This window comes from Chiloscyllium punctatum, chromosome 42 (genome assembly GCF_047496795.1).
Source record: "Chiloscyllium punctatum isolate Juve2018m chromosome 42, sChiPun1.3, whole genome shotgun sequence".
NCBI classification, from domain to species: domain Eukaryota; kingdom Metazoa; phylum Chordata; class Chondrichthyes; order Orectolobiformes; family Hemiscylliidae; genus Chiloscyllium; species Chiloscyllium punctatum.
In genome coordinates, this window is record NC_092780.1 from 36,678,010 (window position 1) to 36,703,610 (window position 25,601).

Consider the following 25,601-nt stretch of genomic DNA (forward strand, 5'->3'; position numbering starts at 1 on the left):
ATCAGCAGCTTTGAGAACCAATCTCCAATCAGAAGCGGGAAAACAATACCAGAAGTAATCTCTGTTCAAAGAGCTGGAAATTGGACACATAATGTGACATGGAACAGCAAAGATAGTACAATAAGTGCAGTTTCAATAATAATCAAGGAGCTTAAACCATCCAGAAGAGTGCAGCCTACTCATTCAGCCCTCCCTCCACCGTCTTCAACACTCACTGCCTCCACTACTAGGGCACAGTTGTAGCAGTGGGTACAGTCTACAAGATGCACTGGAGCAACTCCCTAAGCCTTGTTCAATAACACCTTCCAAACCTATAACCTCTCCCATCTAGAAAACAAAGATTGAGAATACCAGCACTTTATTTATTTCTTTACTTTACTAATTTGTTTTTCTGTTTCCTAAGAATTTGATCTTAAGTATCTATCCCTTGGTACCTTTGGGCCTGATATGGCGCTATAATGCGACAACTGTAAACCTTTCACTGCATTCATTTGAGGACGTGCCAATAAAGCTAATTCAATTCAAATTAGTACAAATCTCCTTCCAAACCACATTTCATCTTGACGAGGAGCTATCACTAGTTGTTCACTTTCACCAGGTCAAGACCCTGGAACTGCTGACTAACTGTGCTGTGAGTATAGACCACATGGATCACTTTCACCTTCTTGAGGGCAATTAGGGCTGGGCAATAAATGCTGATCTTGCCAGCGACACCCCCATCCTTGAACAGGGATGTGCAGGTTAGGTGCATTAGTCAGGGGTAAAATATAGAGTAATAGATCCAGGGAATGGGTCTGGGTAGCATACATTTTGGAGGGTCGGTGTGGACCTTTTGGGCCGAAGGGCCTGTTTCCATACAGTAGGGATTCTATGATCTATGAAGTAGAATTGCGTTTTTTTTTACAATCTGCAATTTACAAATCTGGAAATCTTTAACCTTGGGCCCTTACTTGCTGGAAATTGCTTGCTGTAAGTTGTAACTAAAGTTTTGTACAAACACAGGCTGTCAGGGTAAGTGAGAGCTACGTTTTCCCCTCTCTGGGTTATAGCCACAAGCTGACCATGCTTTGCCTGCTACTAGAGTTCCATTGGAGACAATCTGTGTCTGAATTAGCTTTTTGCCAAAGTGTTTTACTAGATTGGAAAAATCGGTTAGTAATAGCCCTGTAACTGTTACCCTGTTATATTTTCCAATGGAGTCAAGTTAGTCCAATTCCTTCTTTCTTTTGTTGTATTTTAACTATAGCGTTTAAATAAATTGTGTTTTGCTTAACGTCGAGTAGTTTGACCAGTCACACTGCACCTGACGATTGCCTTTAAAATAAGAAAATAGGGTCTAGGCTACCTTTTTAGTATATTTTGAGGGGGTCTGCTCTGTGCACAGAGGTTGGTTGGTTCATCGTGTCTGGGACAGCTCTTTACTAGTTTAACCCAAGACTCATACATTATCTGAATCTTTTGTCGAAGCCAAAGGTCTTCCTCTGCTGCAGTCATTTCCCTTTACTAACTAAACAAGATCCAATGGTCTCAGTTTTAACTAGTCTCCATGCTAAAGTATTCCATACTGTACAAAATAAACTATTTCCAACCATTTCTTAATCTTCCAATGATGCTTTTACAATTGACAAACCTAATCATAAATTCCCCATTGGAGGAAACACTCTCCCTTCACTCTCGAAATCCTTCATCATTTTAAAATCCTCTATTAAATATTCTCTTAGCCTTAAAGAATAGAGTATAAAAGAAGGGAAGTGTTGCCATACAAGGCAATGGTGATACCACACCTGGAGTACTGTATACAATTGTGCTCCCCTTACTGGAGGAGGAATGTAGTTGTATTGCAGGCAGTTCAGAGGAGGTCCACTAGATATCTGCTAGATTAGATTAGATTCCCCACAGTGTGGAAACAGGCCCTTTGGCCCAACCACTCTACTCTGACCCTCTGAAGAGTAACTCACCTGGACCCATTTCCCTCTGACTAATGCACCTAACACTGTGGGAAATTTAGCATGGCCAATTCACCTGACCTGCACATCTTTGGTCTGTGGGACGAAACCAGAGCATCCGGAGGAAACCCACACAGACACGGGGAGAATGTGCAAACTCCACACAGACAGTTGCCCAAGGCTGGAATTGAACCTGGGACCCTGGTGCTGTGAGGCAGCAGTGCTAACCACTGAGACACCGTGCCACCCTTAATGATTCCAGGGAAGAGAGATTAAACAGTTTAGGCCGATACTCTCTGGAGTTGAGAAGCATGAGAGGAGATCTATTTCAGGTATTAAAAGGGATTGACAAAAAGGATGTCACGAGGATGTCTCCACTTGTGGAGCAATCTAGAATGATAGGTTATAGTTTTAAGATTAGGGGTGACAGATCTAAAACTGAGATGAGGAGAAATTACTTCATAGATCATAGAATCCCTACAGTGTGGAAACAGGCCCTTTGGCCCAACAAATCCACATCGACTCTCCAAAGAGTATCTCACCCAGTCACATTCCCTGAATCTATTATTCTACATTTCACCCCTGACTAATGTACCTAACCTGCACATCCCTGAACACTATCCTCTTTGGTTTGTGGGAGGAAACCCACACAGACACGGGGAGAATGTGCAAACTCCACAAAGACAGTCACCCGAGGCTGGAATTGAGCCTGGGTCCATGAGGCAGCTGAGCTAACCACTGAACCACCATGCTGCCCAATGGGTGTCAATGAGTCATGAATCTGTGGAATTCACTAACCCAGAGTGTGATGGATGCTGGGATATTGAGTAAATTTAAGGAGGAAATAAGACAGATTTTTAATCAGGAATGAGTTGAAGGGTTATAAAGAGCGGGCAGGGAAATAAAGTTAAGGCCCAGCTATTACAAGGGGGCATAGCTTTAAATTAAGGGGGGGTAGATATAGGACTGATGTTAGGGGTAGGTTCTTCACTCAGCGAGTCGTAAGTTCATGGAATGCCCTGCCAGTAGCAGTAGTGGACTCTCCCTCTTTATGGGTATTTAAGCGGGCATTGGATAGGTATATGGAGGATAGTGGGTTAGTGTAGGTTAGGTGGGCTTTGATCGGCGCAACATCGAGGGCCGAAGGGCCTGTACTGTGCTGTATTCTTCTATGTTCTATGTTCTATGAGATCAGCCATGATTATGTCAAAAGGGCTGAAATGCCCATTTTCACTCCCAGTTTTATGTTCTCTTCCGGGACCTTTGCCTGCATGTCAGAGAAGAGCCTCCTTTCAGTCATTCCCTCTTATTCACCTGTGGCCAATCAAAACTAAACCTAATCTATGACCGAGCTGAAAGATAAGCTCAGATACCGATACTGATGGTGCCATTCAAGTTGAGCATTTGATCCAAACCGAAGCCCCTGTGCAGTATTACAGGAACCCTGTACTGTTGGAGGTGCTGCATTTCAACCCATCTATATCACTTATGTCTTTTGGGGAAGAAAATCTATTGTCCTTCCCTGGTCTGACCTACATATGACTCCAGCCGCACAATAATAAGGCTGACTCTTAACTGCCCTCTAGGCAATTAGGGATGTGCTTAGCCAGCAACGCCTATATTCTGTGAACAAATAAGAAAAATTCCCACTGGATGTTACACTGAGGCTATCTCTGGTGGGTCAATGGTGAGTGATAGGTCCCATGGCATCAGTTGTTTGCATATCCCGGTCAACATTTGCCAACTAACCATCTCCGAGAAAAGACCATTGAGTCATTCAAGTTGTAGTAATTTGTATGGTTTGGTATGGATAGGGTTAGGGGTTAGCAATGAATTTAGTGACGGGGATTAGGGTAGGGATTGGGATAGGGTTAGGTGCTACATTCTCCAAATTAACAAATGCGTACGTACTGGAACATAACTGATTCATGGACTGCATGGAGGAGATGTGACAAAACGCTTGATAAAATAACTTCATCCTAAATTTTATGCATCAGCTTCAAAAGTGATCTAATATTCAGGGATTTCTCAGCTCAAGGTCGAAATCTGTCATCTAAGCATGAATCCAATTTGATCAGCTTCACCTAAGATTAGGGTTTGAACTGGAGGCAATTCTGAAGCGATAGGGATTACAGCACGCACGCTCACTAATTCAAAGAGGAAGAGTTATAAACATATATTTTCATTAGAAAACAAAGATAAATTCTTCACTGTAAAGAGTGGTGCTCAGGCGATTAATAACACAGACAAGTCCCAAGCACACGATGGAATTTCCTGAAATGGAGTCAAGAAGGTGCAGAATAGGAAACACATACAGGAACTCAATCCAATCGAAAGCCAACCCCCAGCCATTAGAGACCAAGTGGTTTCCTCTTACCTGGTAGTTCATGATGGCACGTAGGCACATGATACAGACATGAACATCGTCCTTCTGGCTTACAATCCGGGAGTTCCTCAGTGCTTTTCTACTGTGCATGGTGTGCCTGAGACAGACAAAATGAGCAGCCTTTACAATCAATGAGTTACGGGAGACCGGATTTGTGTTTTTAATGAATGATTGGTAACAGGGAGACATAAACTGTGGAATCTGTTTCGGACTGATGGCTGGGGTCTCAGTGTTCTATTAAATAACCTGGGATGGTAATACAGACTGAATAGGGAGTTGGAAACTATCTGTGTGGATTGATAGAGTACAGGTAGAGGATATTGGGTAGAATTCAAAGAGAGACACACATCTCTCTGCCCATGTTAACAGGCCGGTTCCAAGTTCAAAGCCAGGAAACCACCTCAACCTCAGGGGAGGATGACTTTCTTCTGTAAGTGCCTCTTCCACAGACCAGTGGTTAGGCATTGAATATATTCAAGGTTGAATTTGAGAGATCTTCAATTGACAAAGGAAGATAAGGCTTATTGAGGGAGCAACAGGAAAGTAGAGTTGAGACCACAAGAAGAGCAGCCATGATTTTATTTGAATGGTGGATAGCCTCGCAGGGCTGAATAGCCAAATACTCCTACTGCGTGCGGCCTTATGACTTAGATATAACACAGGCTGGTCTCAGGGAAGCGAATGGTGACAGGAGTGCTGTCTCTAACTTAATCTCTACCCTTTAATCCACTGTCAGGAGATCCAAATTTTGACTCCAACTTAACCAATTCCCCAGCCCACCACACATCCCAACCTAACAGGTCCCGTTAAGTACTGCCTGTTGTTTCCATTTTTGAAGTCAGGCAAGAAAGAGACCTCTGAAAGAGAATAATTCCAAGCTGATGTCTGGTCTGCGTGTGAACAATGAACTCAGGTTAAACGTGGAGCAGATTCCTTTGTTTTCCAGTTATTACCAACCACTTTGTCAGAAATCATACAACACCAGGTTACAATCCAACAGGTTTATTTGAAATCAAAACTTTCAGAGCATAGCCCCTTGTACACCTGATGAAGGGGCAGCGCTCTGAAAGCTTGTGTTTCCAAATAAACCGGTTGGACTATAACCTGGTATCACATGATTTCTGACTTCGTCCACCCCAGTCCAACACCGGCACCTCCACATCATAACCATTCACTTGTAAATAGAAGCTCAGCAAAAGAAAAATTAAAAAGTGTGCAATAACACTGGGGAAATGTGTATGACTCTGTATCATGGCAACAGGTCAAAAGGTTACCATGATATTTTAAGTCTTACTTCTGACATATTTCACTCTTTGGCCAATGATGAGATGGGCCCAGCAACAGTTTCTGCTGATGTCTGCAACGATAAATTCATTACTCACCCATACTGGAGAATTCTACATGTCTCTGGTAAACTCCTAAGGGTGAGCGACAAGTACAGATAAAGAATTAAATTAAAATCACAGAGCTATGAAACAACATTGTTCATAGCTGGGCTCAAACCAGCCTGAGTCTGTGGTGCACATGGACCATCTGCAAAGCAGGTGATTGACTAGTGGCCAAGAAGGGGTTGGTCTCTTTGACTCACGCCTGAAGGCATCTAAGGACAGGCAGCTGGTGCACTGAGATATTCATTTCTGAGACAAAGGCTTTGTGGTTTTGAAGGATCTCTTATTCGGCTGTAGAGTAAGGACACACAGACATGCATATTGACTCACACTTGCAAAAGTGCACCATTTAGCCATCCTATCTCTGTACCTAGATTTGTAAAACAGTACAAGCATCAGTACACAGGTGGTGGTGGTGGTGGGGGGGGGGGGGGGTGGGGGAGTCAGTGGATTGAACAGTCTGTCATACAGCAGATCTGTGTGGACTGAACAATGCATTGGACTGAATATGAGAGCTGAATGGGTGAGCAATGTATCAGACAGGGAGCCTATCAGGACAATGTCATCGCTTAGACGGAACCTCCATGGGTTTTGGAATGTGAAACAATGCTGCTCTCTGGTTAGTTTTTCATTTTTTCTTCATGTACCCACCGAGAGAAGACGCATCCCCAAGAAGCATGAAAACAATAAAGAGAGAGGTTAATATTAACACATTCATTCAGTTATACAACTGCCAAAGCTCATGAATCACTCTCGTTGAACAAGACCTGAGCACACTGATTAATAAGCCTGTGTATAGGATTGACTTGTTCTGTGGAATGATTTGTCTTCCCTGAACTTGTGTCCCAAGGTTATTTTTCCCCTCGGCTATTTCGAATATATCTGCTGGGCTTCCTATTTAATGTTCATCCAGGCTCCAGCCTCGAAAGGGATTTCTGCTGATATTCCAGCATCAAGAATGAGAACTCAGCCTTCTATCAGAGAATGTGGGGGCGATGAGGATTAACGCATTACTTAGTGCAAGCTGTGTTTTTGGCATTCCAGATGCCACACTCATGTCAGTGTGATGCAGGTACCTGCAGCCAGTCAAAGGGTTACTGGCTGCCCCATGACATGCTTGTTTGTGGATAGTGGATTTGGATTGTGAGTGCAATGGGAGCAGTGGTCTAAGATGGCAGTAATAGCAGGAACAGTAGTTTCATGTCTCCTAACTTAGTTACACTTATGGCTGAAAATAGGTGGCTCTGGCAAGCAATAGGCCTCATACCTCGGCATGTCTAGTGGGCTTTTGAGGTACAGTCACTACCTCTGATCCAGGATCATAGAACCCCTACAGTATGGACGAAGGCCATTCAGCCAATTGAGTCTGGACAAACCCTCTGAAGAGCATCACCCAGACCCACCACCCCTTACCCTATCTCTGTGTTTCCCATTGCCAAACCATCCTAACCTGCACATCTTTGGATTGTGGGAGGAAACCGGAGTACCCGGAGGAAACCCACACAGACACAGGGAGAATGTGCAAACTCCACACAGACAGTCACCCGAGGCTGGAATCGAACCCAGGTGGCAAATGTTGTGAGACCACAGTGCTAACCACAGAGTCACTGTGCCACCCAGGTCAAGTCCCATCTTCTTGCACAGTTTGATTAAAATAACTGCAGTAATATGAAGATGGACTTTTTTTTACATTCAGCTAACTATCATGTTAGTCGCCTCAATATCAAAGTAGGCCATGGTGGCAAAAGTCAAACTTGACAAAAAAATTGCTATTCAGCTATTTTTATTCACAACTCAGGCTGAAGATAATTTCAAGGCAAAAGTGCCTATTTATTATCATCAGAAACTTGCAATCACACAATACGCCTATCTGCATTATTTAATGTTGGACCTCTCATTGTGCAGCCAAGCAGGGAGGATTGTACTGTCACTGCATCAAGTGAGTAATGATTGAAAACAGAGAGATTCAGAGTGATAAATTGATGATTGGAAAGCACTGAAGGGAGGGCTAAGGAAAACAACATATCTGGGTCTGTAATTCAAGAGGCTATAGAGTCATAGAGATGTACAGCACGAAAACAGACCCTTCGGTCCAATCCATCCATGTCGACCAGATATTGCAAGCCAATCTAGTCCCACCTGCCAGCACCCAGCCCATATTCCTCCAAACCCTTCCTATTCATATACCCATCTAGATGCCTCTTAAATGTTGCAATTGTACCAGCCTCCACCACTTCCTCTGGCAGCTCATTCCAAACACATACCACCCTCTGTGTGAAAAAGTTGCCCCTTAGGTCTCTTTTGTATCTTTGCCCTCTCATCCTAAACCTATGCCCTCTAGTTCTGGACTCTCCCACACCAGTGAACAGACTTTGTCTATTTATCCTATCCATGGCCCTCATGATTTTATAAACCTGTATAAGGTCACCCCTCAGCCTCTGACGCTCCAGGGAAAACAGCCCCAGCCTGTTCAACCTCTCACTATAGCTTAAATCCTCCAACCCTGGCAACATCCTTGTATATATTTTCTGAACCCTCTCAAGTGTCACAACATCTTTCCGATAGGAAGGAGACCAGAATTGCATGCAATATCCCAACAGTGGTCTAACCAATGTTCTATACAGTTGCAACATGATCTCCCAACTCCAGTACTCAATACTCTGACCAATAAAGGAAAGCATACCAATTGCCTTCTTCACTATCCTATCTACCTGCGACTCTACTTTCAAGGAGCTATGAACCTGCACTCCAAGGTCTCTTTGTTCAGCAACACTCCCTAAGACCTTACCATTAAGTGTATAAGTCCTGCTAAGATTTGCTTTCCCAAAATGTAGCATCTCACATTTGTCTAAATTAAACTCCATCTGCCACTTCTCAACCCATTGGCCCATCTGGTCCAGATCCTGCGTAATCTGAGGTAACCTTCTTCGCTGTCCACTTACACCTCCAATTTTGGTGTCATCTGCAAACTTACTAACTATATCTCCTATGTTCATATCCAAATCATTTACATAAATGACAAAAAGTAGAGGACCCGGCACCAATCCTTGAGGCACTCCACTGGTCACAGGCCTCCAGTCGGAAAAACAACCCTCCACCATCCTCTGTCTTCTACCTTTGAGCCAGTTCTGTATCCAAATGGCCTGTTCTCTCTGTATTCCATGAGATCTAACCTTGCTAATCAGTCTCCCATGGGGAACCTTGTCAAACGCCTTACTGAAGTCTATATAGGTCACATCTACCGCTCTGCCCTCATCAATCCTCATTGTTACTTCTTCAAAAAACTCAATCAAGTTTGTGAGACATGATTTCCCCATGCACAAAGCCATGTTGACTATCCCTAATCAGTCCTTGCCTTTTCAAATACATGTACGTCCTGTCCCTCAGGATTCCCTCCAACAACTTGCCTACCACCGACGTCGGGCTCACTGGTCTATAGTTCCCTGGCTTGTCCTTACCACCCTTCTTAAACAGTGACACCATGTTAGCCAACCTCCAGTCTCCTGGTACCTCACCTGCGACTATCGATGATACAAATATCTCAGCAAGGGGCCCAGTAATCACTTCTCTAGCTTCCCACAGAGTTCTAGGGTACTTCTGATCAGGTCCTGGAGATTTATCCAGTTTTATGCATTTCAAGACATCCAGCACTTCCTCCTCTGCATTATGGACATTTTTCAAGATGTCACCATTTATTTCCCTACATTCTATATCTTCCATGTCCTTTTCCACAGGAAACACTGATGCAAAATACTTGTTTAGTATCTCCCCCATCTCCAGCAGCTGATCTTTGAGGGGCCGTATTCTCTCCCTAGTTACCCTTTTGTCCTTAATGTATTTGTAAATACCCTTTGGATTCTCCTTAACTATCTCATGTCCCCTTTTTGCCCTCCTGTTTTCCCTCTTATATATACTTCTATTGCCTTTATACCCTTCTAAGGATTCACTTGATCTCTGCTGTCTGTACCTGACATATGTTTCCTTCTTTTTCTTAACCAAACTGTAAATTTCTCTGGTCATCCAGCATTCCCTATACCTACCAGCTTTTCCTTTCACCCTGACAGGAATATACTTTCTCTGGATTCTCTTTATCTCATTGCTGAAGGCTTCCCATTTTCCAACCATCCCTTTACCTGCGAACATCTGCATCCAATCAGCTTTTGAAAGTTCTTGCCTAATACCGTCAAAATTAACCTTCCTCCAATTTAGATTAGATTACTTACAGTGTGGAAACAGGCCCTTCGGCCCAACAAGTCCACCCCGTCCCGCCGAAGCGCAACCCACCCACACCCCTACATCTACCCCTTACCTAACACTACGGGCAATTTAGCATGGCCAATTCACCTGACCTGCACATCTTTGGAATGTGGGAGGAAACCGGAGCACCCAGAGGAAATCCACGCAGACACGGGGAGAATGTGCAAACTCCACACAGGGAGTCGCCTGAGGCAGGAATTGAACCCAGGTCCTCTGGCGCTGTGAAGCAGCAGTGCTAACCACTGTGCCACCATGCCGCCCACTTTGGAACCTCAACTTTTAGATCTGGTCTATCCTTTTCCATCACTATTTTAAAACTAATAGAATTATGGTCACTGGCCCCAAAGTGCTCCCACACTGACACCTCAGTCATCTGCCCTGCCTTATTTCCCAAGAGTAGGTCAAGTTTTGCACCTTCTCTGTTAGGGACATCTTGAATAAGAAAATTGTCTTGTACACACTTAACAAATTCCTCTCCATCTAAACCCTTAACACTATGGCAGTCCCAGTCTATATTTGGAAAGTTAAAATCCCCTACCATAACCACCCTATTATTCTTACAGGTATGGTCGCCTTTTCAGTATTGATATGGCCTCTTCAGCCATATCCTCTTTGGAGGAACATTCCCAGCCTCTGGGACTTGTAACGCACCTATTGTTATCAGCAGATGTGATGTGTTAAGTTGTGACAATGTTAGCATTGACTCCATAACTAAGGTTTCCTTTCTCTTCCAGAACTGAAGGGTATAACTGTCTTGGTTGTCTCAGCAAATTGTCCCCATCTCTTGTCATTGCTTCAGCAAACCTCCTGGGGAAATGGAACAAATGGCTGAGGTTATGTTGTGACATCAGGACATTTGTATCAAAATTCTGGATCCAGGTGATGATGGTCTTCTAATATGGAAATAGAGAGGGTAGGTTTGACTTTGTGGCTATGTAAATCAGATGATAGAAAATCAGGCCCATGTTGCGGCCCTTTGAAGTTAATACCAATAAAAATAAAAAATGAATAGAGGCACAATAGTGATTAACGGATGCCCATTTTTGCACAAAGTGAAAACTGTCTTCATTGAATCTTCTCTTTATTCTTCAAACAACTTTAATCTGCAGATCTTGGCCCTGGTAAGTTTGGAAGAAGAATATCCATTGAAGGGCAAATTACAGCCCTGTCCTCAAAGTGGCCAATCCCTTTAGAGACTTCCGAGCGATATCTGACATGTCAGACTGGTTTGGTGCAGTGAGTTGCCACAGAATCCTGTAACTTCCCATACCCAAATTAAATTTTAAATTGGGTGTGGAGGCTGGCTGGACAGGAAGGAGGCCTCCACTGGCAGTAACAGTAACACCGGGATGAGCTGGATGCAGCCACCCCAGCCTGGGGTCTGCGGAGAGCAAAGAGCAGGCCCTGGGCTGATGCCCCGTGTCCAGACTAACAGGCTAGGCTTAGGCTTTGGGTCTGAGGCTAGGCCTGGGCACCTGAAGGAGAAGACGTGGCACAGCACAGGGTGGTGTTCTCTCAGTGTGTCAGTCTTGTCCTGGTGTGGTGGTCCCTCGCTGTGGCGATCCTGTCCCAGTGTGGTGGTCTCTCAGTATGACATTCTTGTCCAGGTGTAGTGGTGTCTCGATGCGGTGGTCTCTCAGTGTGGCGGTCTAGTCATGATGTGGTGGTCTTTCGGTGTGGCAGTCTTGTCTTGGCTTAGTGATCTCTCACTGTGGCAGTCTTGTCCTGGTTTGGTGGTCTCTGACTGTGGCAGTCTTGTCCTGATTTGATAGTGTCTCGGTGTGGCAATCTTGCTCCGGTGTGGCGGTCTCTCGCTGTGGCGGTTCTGTCCCAGTGTAGTGGTCTCTCAGTATAATAGTCTGGTCCTGGTGTGGTGGTCTCACTGTGGCGGTCTTGTTCCGGTGTGGTGGCCTCTTACTGTGGTGATCTTTTCCTGGTGTAGTAGTCTCTCAGTGTGGTGGTCTTGTCCCGGTGTGGTGGTCTCTCACTGTGGCAGTCTCGTTCCTGCACGGTCGTCTCTCAGTATGGTGATTTGATCCTGGTTTGGTGGTCTGTCAATGTGACAGTCTTGTCCCGGTGTGATAGTGCCTCGGTATGGTGGTCTCTCAGTGTGGCAGCCTTGTCCCAGTGTGGTTGTGTCTGGGGGTGATGGTGTCCCAGTGTGGTGGTCTCTGAATGTGATGGTCTTGTCCCGGGGTGGTGGTCTCTTGGCATGGTTGTCTCAGTGTGGCATTCTTGTCCCAGGGCAATGATGTCTTGGTGTGGAGGTCTCTCAGTACAACAGTCTTGTCCCGGTGTGGTGGTCTCTCGGTGTGGTGATCTCTCAGTGTGACAGTCTTGTCCCAGTGTGGTGATCTCTCGGTGTGACAGTCTTGTCCTGGTGTGGTGGTCTTGAGCCGGTGTGATGGTGTCTCAGTGTGGTGATCTCTCAGTGTGACGGTCTCTCAGTGTGGCAGTCTAGTCCCAGTGTGGTAGTGTCTCAGTGTGGTGGTCTCTCAGTGTGGCAGTCTCTCAGTGTGGCAGTCTTGTCTCGGTGTGGTAGTGTCTCAGTCTGGTGGTCTCTCAGTGTGGTGGTCTCTCAGTGTGGCAATCTTGTCCCAGTGTGGTAGTGTCTCAGTGTGGTGGTCTCTCAGTGTGGCGGTCTCTCAGTGTGGTGGTCTCTCAGTGTGGTAGTCTTGTCCCGGTGTGGTGGTCTTCTCTGTCTTGGTTTCCAGTTGTTCCAGTAGCCTGGCAGGCAGTCTCATCCAAGCGTGGTGGTCTTGTTCTGGAACGCTGGTCTCATCCTAGCTGCATCTTCAGAGTATTCAATCATTCTTTTGTCTTAATTTTACTTTTTTGTTATTATTATGTATGACTTCTGTCATTGGTGTAGGCACCCTGGAGGGGGGACTTATAAAACGTTTCACTATATTACTGATGCAAAAGTACATGTGGCAATAAATTTCTATTTCTATTCCATTCTATTCTAATACGATCCAAATCAACATAACTACAATCTCTTTCCTGCTCTCACTTTGATTTCAGTGAAGCTCAGTTAGGAATGAGTTCAGTTCGCCTTAAACAATTTTCTGTGCATTGTGCACCGATAGCACCGAAGTGCTCCATGCTGCTACTAACCTGATGGCCTCACTCAGACACTGCACGGGAGGCTGAACAGCGTGGGCCCCAAGTGGAAAAAAAATGTCACACTCGCCCAATCCTAAAAAAATTAGCTTTAACCTATCATTATAGCAAAGATTAAAGACAGCTTTGGCTCTGCAGATACCACTGTGTTCTTAAGGTCAGTACTACAGTAGTAATTATTCACCTTTGCATTCTGATGGGTGTGCGAGTCACTCTACAAGTTTGTTATCGAAAATGTATAGGTGCAAATTGCAATCACCTTGTCCTCCCAAACTCATGCCATCATTTCACAGTCTGTTACAAAGTTATGGACTAGACACAGGAGACCAGATTGTAACTTCACATCTGCCAGATTCAGAGTTTCATGGGCTCGAATTTATAAAACCACCCCAAAACTTTCAGAATAGGATAGAATAAGCTTGACTTACAAAACATTGCTGCTAACAAAGGAGCTCCAGTAGTTGGCAATTGAGCTTGTTTTTGTTTTAAATCATCATGTCACACTACAAATTGGCTTTAAATGTTTCGAGTCAAACCAAACAACGGTACAGTGGTGATGATTTAGCCACTTCGGTACAAGATCCCTGTCCCCATCTCACCTGACAGTGAGATGGCGACTACTAGCTCTTGAAGATCCATGGGTAGGTGAAGAGTTGCCTCTACTGAGGTCTTCTACCGATCTGTCTAAAGGTTTGCTCTTTTCAGAAGCAATTCCTCCATTGTCTGTGTTCTCCATGTCGTGCCTGAGAAATGAAGAAAAGCAAAACAAGGCAAGCCTTTGGTTAGGCCAGAAAACACAAAATCTTCGCTGTTGTCCTGAGGCTAACATTCGAGCTCTCCCAGAATGAGATGCCCAAGACTGCTCTAAAGAATAAACTGGACAAATAGTAACTCTTTCAGCTCAAATAATTCATGGTGCATTTGATTTCCATTACAATGGTGAGCAAAAAGGTTTATATTTAGCTTCCTTCATTTACATATATACAGCAACATTCTGCTCACAGTTGTAACCAGCTTAAAATACATCAGATATTTTCCTCTCAAAACACAAATTTTACTTTATTTTGCAATTATGCTAAATTAGAAATGGTTATAGATGCACTCCATTTATCAACTATATGATTTAAAAGCAGAATTTAATTTTTTAAAAGCAGTGTTAATGCAGAGATGTCTATAGAGAAAAGAATTTTGAAAGAGTTAGTATTTTGAGAGCCCACCCGCTGAGCGTTAGTCAAAAGTACCTTTCAACATAACTCAAACTCCTCACAAAATTCCATGCAGTTTCTTTAAATGATCTGAAAAACAAGACGGGAGTAGGTTGTTGAAATGTCAGTACACGGTTCACCAAGCTGAGCTTTTGTAGATAGACTGAGCTCGGCTAAACAAATGCTTTTATTATGGACAGCAGGCAAGACACTAACTGTACAGACCACCGTCAACTCAAGCACACCTGCTAGCAGATAAGATTAGTTTCAAATGGCATCATGGTCAACAAGGACGTGATAGGCTGAAGGGCCTCATCCTGTGCTGTTCTACGTTCTTTCTCCCATTTGCATCCCCACCTGCCAGGAACTCACCTGCAAACCGACTCAGTGTTACCTATTTCAGCGCTTGTGTGGTCTGGCTTGTTTAATGGGGTGGGACGAATTGGTGGGTGAAGTCAGCCCATAAAATAGTGCTCAATCCCAACTTTCATCCGATATCCACATATGAACACTTACATCAGCTGGCGTTAAAGAAGAGGAACACTGGCTAACTTGTAGTCCAAGGAATCGAGGTTCGTGGATTGCAAAACATTATTCAATCTGAGTCAATTCACCCCACATCATGTCACTATTAACCATTGATGTAGACTCTGCATGTATAGTCTTACTTAGAATCATAGGTACCGTGTCTATCCTATAACAACAGGCTTTCAAAAGTGCACAATTCTGTGAAGTGAGATGCTATGAAATAGTCCTCCATTATAAAAGTAAACCTCTCTGCAGTACATATCACTGGATTTAGGAAATCACCTTCCTTTATCTCTGATGTATTGTTTTCTTCTTATGCTAAAACATAACCTATTTCAGAAAAATACGACCAACAAACAGATTCTGAGTTTGGGCTTGAATGCACCAAAGTTGTCCCAGGCCAATCACACATGACTCAGTTGGAGATTGTTACAGTGCACCATATACCAATGCAACGCCTAATAAAGGCTATTAAAAAGCCATAGACCATAAGAATTATGTCCAATTGGTTTATTAAGGGCAGCAGAGCCCAGAGATTGAATGAGTGACCTTCAGCTTGCTGCCAATTTGTGTTGCTGTGCATAATATATTTCAACATTATTTTTAATTTGTTTTCTTATAGCTAACTAGCAAAGGTGTCAGGCTGGCTGGTTCGAGTGTAACAATGTAGTTGATGGATGTTAGAAGTAAAAGACTTCATGTGGCTTTACGATATTCTGGTTATTTAGTGTCTCATTATTTTTTGCTAGCAGATAAAATATTTAGTATACAATCTTAATGTTTGCTCAATGTGCATGACGCAGTCGTTTGTACTGAAGAATAACAATGCTTAATAACTCCCAATCACTGAGTGTTCAGCAAGCTTGGCATGTTGCTTGGCACTTTCTGAATCTCTGAAATAAATAAGATGTGGCTCTCTGATATTAATAGCACATTGCAATGGCTCCTCCACTCATGTAGCACACTCTTAGACGTCACTCACACTTGCAAGTGTCAGAATTATTGTCAACAATCGCAATCCAAATTTCTGTCCTTGCCATTCAAAAACAGATGCTAATTCAACTGCAAATATGACTTTCCTCATTTAAGTGTGTTAGTTACTCATATAGTCATACCACAGACAGTAATTCCTGTCCAATTAGGGTTTTTATTTTACATATAAAAGGATTTTCTTTTAGGAAAACCAGAAAAAAAAATGAATACTTGGAAATGTGTGCACTGGTCATATTGGTACCCCATTTGAGTTGTACAAGGTAAGTTAAGGCAAATGAAATTCAGCATGTCCGTAAGAATTCTTACCAATTTTTATAGATGCAACATAGAAAGCACTTTACCCAGATGCATCACAGCTTCGTATGGGAAATGGTCTGCTCAGGACCATCAGAAACAGTCGGGAACACAGCCCAATCCATCATACAAGCTAACCTTCCATCCATCGACTGAATCTATACTGTCCACTGCCTCAGGAAGGCAGCCAACATAATCAAAGACCCTCTCAACCTGGTTATAATCTCTTCCAAACTCCTCCATTGGGCAGAAAATACAAAAACTTAAACACACTGACCAACAGATTCAAGTACAGCTTCTTCCCTGCTGCTGATAGACTTCTGAATAGAGCTCTCGAGTTTTAAATTACATGTTGATCTTGCTCTTTGTGTGCCTTCTTTGCAGCCATAACATGCATTCCTTGCTCTGTTCTATCACCCGAATGCACTTTGTACACTATGATCTGCTTGTACTCTATACAAAACAAACTTTTCACTCTATCTAGGTATATGTGACAATAATAAATCAAATCAAATCAAGCTACAATAGAATCCGTCATTTTCTAGTTTCACTGTTTCTTCCTTTTTGGAAATTCTAAGGTCCATTTTCGTGCAGCTTTTTTCTACTACCACATGTGAGGAACATCTCCTGAGAGGCAACCATTTTCATAGTTTAATTAGTGGTCAGTATATAGGGAGTGTCTGATTTCCTCAACTGAGGAACGCTTGTACTTATGAATGCCACTCTATACATGGTTTTCATTTTTAAAGACCCAACAATTCTGCATTTCCTGTACTGCTTTGCATTAACCTGCATTGAGTTCTGACTTGTGCACAAATTAATTCGTGAATGGACTCTAGAATCGTACCCATTTGCAACCAATGAACCTGATTGGTAATGGTAACCGTTAGAATGGCTCTTATCCTGCACTGAGTTAGCGGATTGCAGGTGTAATGCTATTGGTGTACATCGAGTGGGTCCACAAGTCTTTGCTGACAGTGCACATTTCTCCAATGTTAATGTTACACTGTCCTGGACCACTTCGTAGCAACATGATAAGCCCTGTCAGGCAACATGAAGGCAAGTAAACAAAAGCTTGGTCAAAGAGGAAACTTTTAAGGAGAGTATTAGTAACAACTTTTTACATTTATATAGCACCTTTGACATAGTAATATATCCCAAAGTGCTTCACAGAAACATCAAACATGCAAATCACCGACAGACATAAGGAGATATTAGGTCGAATTACCAAAGCTATGTCAGGGGTAAGTTTTAACGAGTAAAATGAGGTTTGGAGGCATTGAGAAGGAATTTCAGAGCTGGGAGCTAAACAACTGAACACATGGCTGTCAATGATTCAGTGATTAAAATGACAAATGCTCAAGTGGCCAGAATTATTGAGCACAGAAATTTTAGAGAGTTGTGTGAATGGAAGCAATGGCAGAGGATGAAATTTGTAAACAATGATGAAAATTTCAGAATCAAACTTTTGTTGATCCAACAGACACCAAAGCCATCGAACGCACTGGTGAGAGGTGAGAGGTGAATAGTTCATGGCATGAGCTAGGACATGAGCAGCTGAGATTTGGAAGACCTCAAGTGTACAAAGGATAGAACATGGCGATCAACTAGGAATGCACTATATCAGTCATGTCCAGAGGGAACAGAGGCATGACTGAGAGCTTTTTCAGCAATAGCTGAACTGAGGCAGAGATGGCGTAGGGAAATGTGACACCATTGGAAATAGGCAGTCTTAATGATGGCACAGCTACATGATCAGAACATTATCTCAGGGTCAAACATGACGCCATAGTTGCACACAACCTGATTCAGCCTCAGAAGGTTGCCAGTGAGAGTAATACAGTCAGTGGCTAGCAAGCAGAACATGCGGTGGGAACCAAAGGAAGTGGTCTAAATCTTCTCAAAATTTAAAGAAAGATGAGAAACGTGCGAGGATACTTGAGGGACACCAGAGGTAATAGTAATCAAATGGATGGGAAGTTATGATACTCTGACCACAACAAAGTTTGAAACACTGATGAAGTAATTTTTGGACAGCAAACAACAGGTAAGAACAGCACCCAGTGATTGACATTGCATCCAATTTGATGTTGGTCGTGAGACATTGGAATAAGATGTTGTGATTAAACACTGTAGATAGACTGAGAAAGACATAGGGGAATAGTGTCATGAAGGGGGAGGGACCATTTCTGATTGTTATCCAGGAGAGTGCATGCATGCAGAGATTGGGCAAGGACGGAAACAGATTGACACCTTCTCATTGTTAGCCTTGTTCATGAAGAACAGAATGAGATACGAGTGCAGCTACATCCTCGCCTGAGCAAGAATGGAAGAGAAGAGTGTTGGAAGGGAGAGATAAGGTGAGACTTTTATGAAGATTGATAAATGGTCAATTCAGCAAACTTGGTGACTTGGCAGACACATTATTTACATTTCACCACGTTTTAATTCTAGGCAGTCAGGTAGGCAGATGAGGGGGCCAGTAGGCTAGAACAACTGCCTCTATTCATTGGGATTTCAGCCCTGTTGTTTTTATGTAAGTCAGGCCTCAATCCCTCATTCCCTGCAGTCATAATGCATGTCCTCTGTTCCCCATCAAATCCCACATACTCCCTTATATCACTCATGCCCTGTCACACTACTATGCCCTTTCCATGACTCCTCATATCACTCATACCCCCGTCATGTAACCATATTCCCTCCACGCCCATTCATATTCTCCTTTCCACTCAAGGTCCCCATGCCCGCTTTGTGTTCCTCACATATTTTCATTGCCAATCACATGGTCAGACTTCAGACTGTTTTTGAACAATCAAATCAAGCTGCCATTCAAACACACTGCATCGTGATAAAATACTCCCATTCATAAAAGCTCTTCAGAAAAATATTAAACCCACCAAACTGGTCAATAGTTTATAAAAACAAACATTTATTCATTAAAAGTATATTATTTTTCAATGACGTCTGAAAATTGTCAGTTAAAATAGGAGCACAGACTCCTGCTCAGATAAGTGGCTCTGGAGCATTTTAAACTTAGTCAAGAATTCATAAAAGGTTAAGGTGCAATAACAAATGCTATGAGATGTCTACATTTAAACTGAATGCTCAGGTGGCTTTTTTCTCGAAGCCACACACAGATATCCTGTCAATCAAAGTATTCCAAGAACAGATGGCTGATTCTTTTTCTCTTAAGTGAAAGCTGTGGAAAGGTTTTATTTTTAATTTGAAAGAACATATAAATTACTTCAGATTGATCATGCCACATATCCCAAGCAGTGTTTTCTTCAGTTCTGAATATACAATCACATTTTTGAAATGGAAAATGTCATCTAAGCCATCTCAACACTTGAATAATGCTGATCAACATAATGGTCAGTGCAGACTTGTAGGCAGAAATGTTTTAACCAGTCACTGCAGCAAGAACACTTCTAACTTACAAATACAGCTCCTAAATATTAAAACTCTTAAACAAAACCAGAAATTGTTGGAAAAAATAATATCACAGCAGATCTGGCAGCATCTGTGGAGAAAATGTGTTTTGAAGACAGGTCACTGGACCCAAAATGTTAACTCTGCTTTCTATGCCAGATGCTGCCAGACCTGCTGTGTTTTTCCAGCAATTTCTGTTTTTGTTTCTGATTTCCAGCATCCGCAGTTCTTTGGGTCTTATTAAAATTCTTACTTGTGCATTTCAAAGCATGTTCAATTAAAGAATTTCAGGAGTGGGTGATTTTCTCTTTCTGCTCTGCATTTGAGATTCAAGTGTAGAGCACACATCCTCAGAGAAGCTGGGAACCATGTGTATTGATAAAAGGGCTCCAACTACACTGCAATTGCAGGGCTGGGATTTAAACGTCTTAGCAAGGGTGGACCAATTGACTACCTACACTCATATCCTGAAAGGGTGAAAATTTGCTAGAAATATGAATGAGGATGTGAATGCCAAACTTAGTATCTACTTAGCATTTTTTAAAGAGCTCAGCAAAAATTTGGACCAATGTCCACAAAACCTAGAAAATAGTGCACCTTAAAAGCACTGGAGTGTGTTAATGTAACATGCAAACTCAGTGCTCAAGTGTACCATTAACTGTGGTAATATTGGTAACATAGCTCAAGGTTAGTTCCAGTCTATCTGAGTTATTGATCTCAGCTGGGTAGCCTCTATGATACTGGATGGGTAAGCAAAGGATAGAACACTCATTGTCCAGCCTCATTAACCTCTTCTTTATCTATAAAAGTAAGAGACTAGGAGATAAGTATGATATATAAATACATCCGTGCTATAGAATAACAGAGAAATGTAGGCTAAGTTATAAGCAGGATTGCAAATCGAAAATCCACTAAAAATGAATCTAAGATTCTGGCTAATAATAGAAATATATATCATGTGTAGAGTACACATGATGATGAACCTGCAAGAACACTCGTTAGGCCACAACTTGAATACAGAGTACAGTTTTATGTACCTCATTAGAGAAATTCAAGTTATAGAAATGTTTTACTGCAACTTCCCAAGGGTGAAACAGGAAAGGAAATAAGTAGACTATAGCTATTTTGGGAAGTTTTCTAGGTTGTTTCACCACATCAGAGAAGAAGGAAGATTGAGCAGAGCTCTAAGTTTTCTATGCTATTAAACCATCCAATTCAATTAAAATTCTGACAAGCCTTAGATTTCCAGAAGCCATTTGATAGGGTGTCATATCAAAGATAACTTCAGAAAATAAAAGCTCGTGATGTATGTGGTGACATACTAATATGGAGAGACGATTGCCAAGCTAACAGGTAACAGAGTAGGCATTAGAATAGATTAGATTAGATTAGATTCGCTCCAGTGTGGAAATAGGCCCTTCGGCCCAACAAGTCCACATCGACCCTCCGAAGAGTAATCCACCCAGACCCATTTCCCTACATTTACCCCTGCCTAATGCACCTGACATTATGGGCAATTTAGCATGGCCAATTCACCTAACCTGCACATCCTTTGGACTGTGGGAGGAAACCGGAGCACCCGGAGGAAACCCGCGCAGACATGGGGAGAATATGCAAACTCTACACAGACAGTCCACAGACTGAGTCATAGAGATGTACAGCATGAAAACAGACCCTTCGGTCCAACCCGTCCATGCCGACCAGATATCCCAACCCAAACTAGTCCCACCTGCCAGCACCTGGCCCGTATCCCTCCAAACCCTTCCTACTCATATACCCATCCAAATGCCTTTTAAATGTTGCAATTGTACTCGCCCCCACCACTTCCTCTGGCAGCTCATTCCGTACACGTACCACCCTCTGCGTGAAAATGTTGTCCCTTAGGTCTCTTTTATATCTTTCCCCTCTCACCCTAAACCTATGCCCTCTTGTTCTGGACTCCCTCACACCTGGGAAAAGACTTGGTCTATTTATCCTATCCATGCCCCTCATGATTTTGTAAACCTCTATAAGGTCAGCCCTCAGCCTCCGATGCTCCAGGGAAAACAGCCCCAGCCTACCCCACCTCTCCCTATAGCTCAAATCCTCCAACCCTGGTGACATTCTTGCATATCTTTTCTGAACCCTTTCAAGTTTCACATCTTTCCAATAGGAAGGAGACCAGAATTGCATGCAATATTCCAACAGTGACCTCACCAATGTCCTGTACAGCCACTACATGACCTCTCCACTCCTGTACTCAATACTCTGACCGTATGACTAGTCACCCGAGATTGAAACCAAACCCAGGTCTCTGGCACTGTGAGGCAGCAGGGCTAACCACTGAGTCACTGTGCAGCCCTAACCCGGTCTCTGCCTCTGGTTGGTAAGGTGTAATAAGTAGTGTGCCACAGGGATTAGTGCTGGGGATTCAATGGTTTACAATTTATATAAAGCATTTGAATTGATGGACTGAAGGTATCGTTGCTAAATTCGCTTGTACTCAAAATTAGTTATGAAAGCAGGTTATGTACAGGGCATAAGTAAGCTATTAAATTGATATGGAGAGGTCAATTGAGGGGCAAATATCTGCCAATTTGAGAACAGAATGGGAAAAACATGAAATTGCTCATTTTGTCAGGAAGAAAGGAAGCATTTGATGTCAATCATGAGAGACTGCAGAGTGCTGGTATGCAGAGGGATCTGGATGTGTTTGTGCATGAATTGCAGAAGGTTACTGTGCAGGCACAGTGAGTAATTAGGAAAGATAACAGAATTCATTGTTTCTTGCGAGGGGAACTGAATACACAAGTAGAGAGGTGAAGCTTCTATTCTACAGGATCTTAGGATGAGGTGCCATCGGGAGCATGGTGTCTTGGTCTCCTTATTTAAGGAAGAATCTAAATGTGCTGGAAACAACTTATTGGAAGATTTGCTGGACAAAGGATTACAATAGGTGTGTTGCCTTGGGAAGAAAGGGTGAACAGTTTAGGCTTGTATCCTTGGAATATGCAAGTGTAATAAGTCACCTATTGAAAGATATAACATCCTGAAGAGTCTTGACAGGGTGCATTTAGAAAGGATGCTTCTGATTGTGGGAGAATCTAGATTGATGGGTCACTGTTTAAAATTAAATTAAGACAAAAATAATGAGAATGTTTTTCCTAACAGAGGATTATGAATCTTTGGAAAACTCTATCTCAAACACAATAGAATCTTTGAATGTTTTAAGATAGCGGGGGCAGATTTATGCAAAGCAAAGGGATGAAAGATTGTCATGGGTAAGTGGAAATGTGGATAATCAAATCAACCATGATCTTATTGAATGGTGAAGCAGTCTCATGTGTTCATATGTATTCTTAATTTCAGAATTGCTATGTCCTTGAGAGCTGACTGGTGAATGAGAATTGAAGACACGTAATACTGGTCCAGGTATAGGGTCAACCCCCAATAGTTGAACCACAATACACCTGTCTACTTTTCTGTTCAACAATCTAAATTGTTCAGCACTAGCTCTTCTTTGGAAAGTGATCATGTTAGAAAAGATCATCAGTGGGGCATCATGGTGGCTCAGTGGTTAGCACTGTTGCCTCGCAGCACCAGGGATCCAGGTTCAATCCCAGCCTCGGGTGACTGTCAGTGTGGAGTTTACACATTCTCCCATAAACATCCTTCGGGTGCTCCAGTTTCCTTCCAAAATCCAAAGATGTACTGGGCGGGTGAATTGGCCATGCTAAATTTCCCGTAGTGTTAGGTGCATTAGTTTAGAGGGTAGGGGAATGGGTCTGGGTGGGTGACTCTTCGGATGGTCGGTGTGGACTTGTTGGGCCAAATGGCCTGTTCCTATACTGTAGGGAATCTAATCATTGCCTGATCTCTTAGGCTTTACAAGTTGCATAACAAGGAATAACATGTGATAGAAATGCAGTCATGTACGAGAGGGAAATGAGAAGTAACCAGTTCAAATGGGATCAGATCTTCCTTCTCAAAGAGAGATTCTGATACAAGCATAGTTACAGGAACAATTGTTAACTATGACTATCATCCTTGAACCTTAAAAGTTCACCGATCTTGGAAGATTTTCTTTCTTGTTTAGTATTTTCACTAATAAGGCTTGCCTGCAATAATCAATGTAGTATAACGCAGCTCCACCACCTTCTCAAGCTCTTCACAGCCTCAGGATTCTCAGTCAGTTGACCAGCATTGAGCATTGGGTGAGTGCCAATTTTCCACAAATCAATACAGCAGAAGGCCAAAGCCTGGCTTTGGCCACCGCAATGAACTCCAATCCCTTGGCAGCAATGCCTATCTTATCCCTAGCTATTGTGCCAGGCTGAAACAGAATATTTACAGCCTGGGGTAATGTCTGATCTGGAAATTAACTTGTCTACATCCTGACTGTGAAAGACTGCTCACATCCACCTCTGTGGAATTGTCCATTTCACCTCCTTGTCTCAGCCCAGCAGCTGAGGAAAGTCTCAGCCAACATTTGCCACCCTGAGCTCGAATGCTGTCCTGTCCTGTCTCATGTATCCCAAGGTGATCTGTGGGTAACACGGAACAGAAACAGCTCTTGGACTTGAAGGGCACTGCTATACCAGCGTGTACAGACATCCTTGTAACTGACAAAATGAAGCAACCCTGATCCATTTTTCTCTGGTAAGATTGAGAAATATTTCACAGCCATTTTCAAGAGTATAATGGCCAAAACAATATTTATCCTCATATGAAGCCACTTACTTTTAGGTGTCTATCACTTTAAGATTCAGACGCTTACTGCAATTTCTCATGGCCACCATGGCTAATGTTTAGTTGAAGGTCAAAGCTATACTGCAACTGGATGCCAGTTAATCAAATAACTTAGCCTGCAGTCCGATGAACATCAGCTTATGGTGCAGTCAGCTTGTTTCGCCTTGACAGTCAATCATTCACAACCACAGTTTACTGGAAGCGCAAAATTGAAGCTATAATTAAAAAAACTTGTGAAACTCTCAGCTTAGTATATATCATAGAATCACAATAGACCATTCAGCCCATCGGGCTGACCCTACGAAGAGCATTGCACCCTATGCCCACAACTCTGCATTCCCTATGGCTAATCAACTTAACCTACACATCCCTAGACATTATGGACAAGTTAGCTTGGCTATTACTGGGAGATGGTGCAAACTCCATACAGTTGCATGAGGAGGGAATTGAACCCAGGTCCCTGGTGCTGTGAGGAAGCATTTGAGAGACTTTACAGCTCTGTAATGCACCATTGACTCTGTCTTTACAGGAGAAGAAAAGAAAGCATCTGAAGATTAGTTGAATATCAAGCAGCAAAGGGAGGGAGAAAGTTAACACAATCATGATCATTTCTGAAAAGCTATTTGGAAAATTACTGGGACGAATGACAGACAAAGACTCTTGGACCTGACAGCCTGTATCTCAGGCTAGTAAAAGAGGTAGTTGCAAAGATACTGGAGTTATTGGTTATAATCTTCCCAAAATTTCCTTTTTAGAAATATTGGAAGACCTGTGATACCAAGCGAAGAGTGCTACAGTTCATTACCATATAAGATAATACTTGGCAACCCTGCTGTAAACCTGACAGGTAGCCTCCACCTGAATTGTACATACTCTGGTGGAACTATGGATCAAATTGGTTATCAGGGTGATGAACCATTATCTCACCTCCCCACCCTACCACATTGGTATATCAGGACTGAATTACAAACAAGTAGTGGAACAGCGGATCATCAGGCAAGTGATAGAGGAGGAGGGTTAACAGTGTAACCAGAACATTTCCTGAGAACTGCCTGATGTATGGTTTTGGTGATATCACTTCTAAGGAAAACCAATGAGTTATAAGGAGAGGTTGGATAGGCTGGGGCTTTTTTCATTGAAGTGTAGGGAGGTTGCGGGGTGAATTTATATAGGTTTATAAAATCACAAGGGATATAGATAAGGGGAATGGCAGGTGTCTTTTCCCTCGGGTGGGGGGTTTCAAGACTAGAGGGTATATTTTTAAGGTGAAAGGAGAAAGATTGATAAAAGACATGAGGGCAATTTTTTTACACAGTGAGTGGTT

At 42.8% G+C, this 25,601-nt stretch overlaps 1 protein-coding gene across 9 annotated transcripts in view; it reads right to left on the bottom strand.

Annotated features, from left to right (window-relative positions):
* Positions 1–25,601, bottom strand: part of fmnl1a (formin-like 1a) — a 265,065-nt gene that overhangs the window by 82,181 nt on the left and 157,283 nt on the right. For 4 of the 9 annotated variants that reach the window (XR_011955182.1, XM_072561818.1, XM_072561819.1 and 1 more), the window contains exons 6-8: positions 14,342–14,395; positions 13,700–13,843; positions 4,324–4,429 (exon numbers count right to left, since the gene is read on the bottom strand). Coding sequence is in view for 7 of the 9 variants with exons in the window: in XM_072561818.1 (XP_072417919.1) it covers positions 4,324–4,429; positions 13,700–13,843; positions 14,342–14,395 (304 nt within the window). In the remaining 2 variants the exon portion in view is untranslated. The remainder of the gene's footprint in view (positions 1–4,323; positions 4,430–13,699; positions 13,844–14,341; positions 14,396–25,601) is intronic. The other 5 variants (XR_011955183.1, XM_072561822.1, XM_072561821.1 and 2 more) reach the window with 4 other exon arrangements.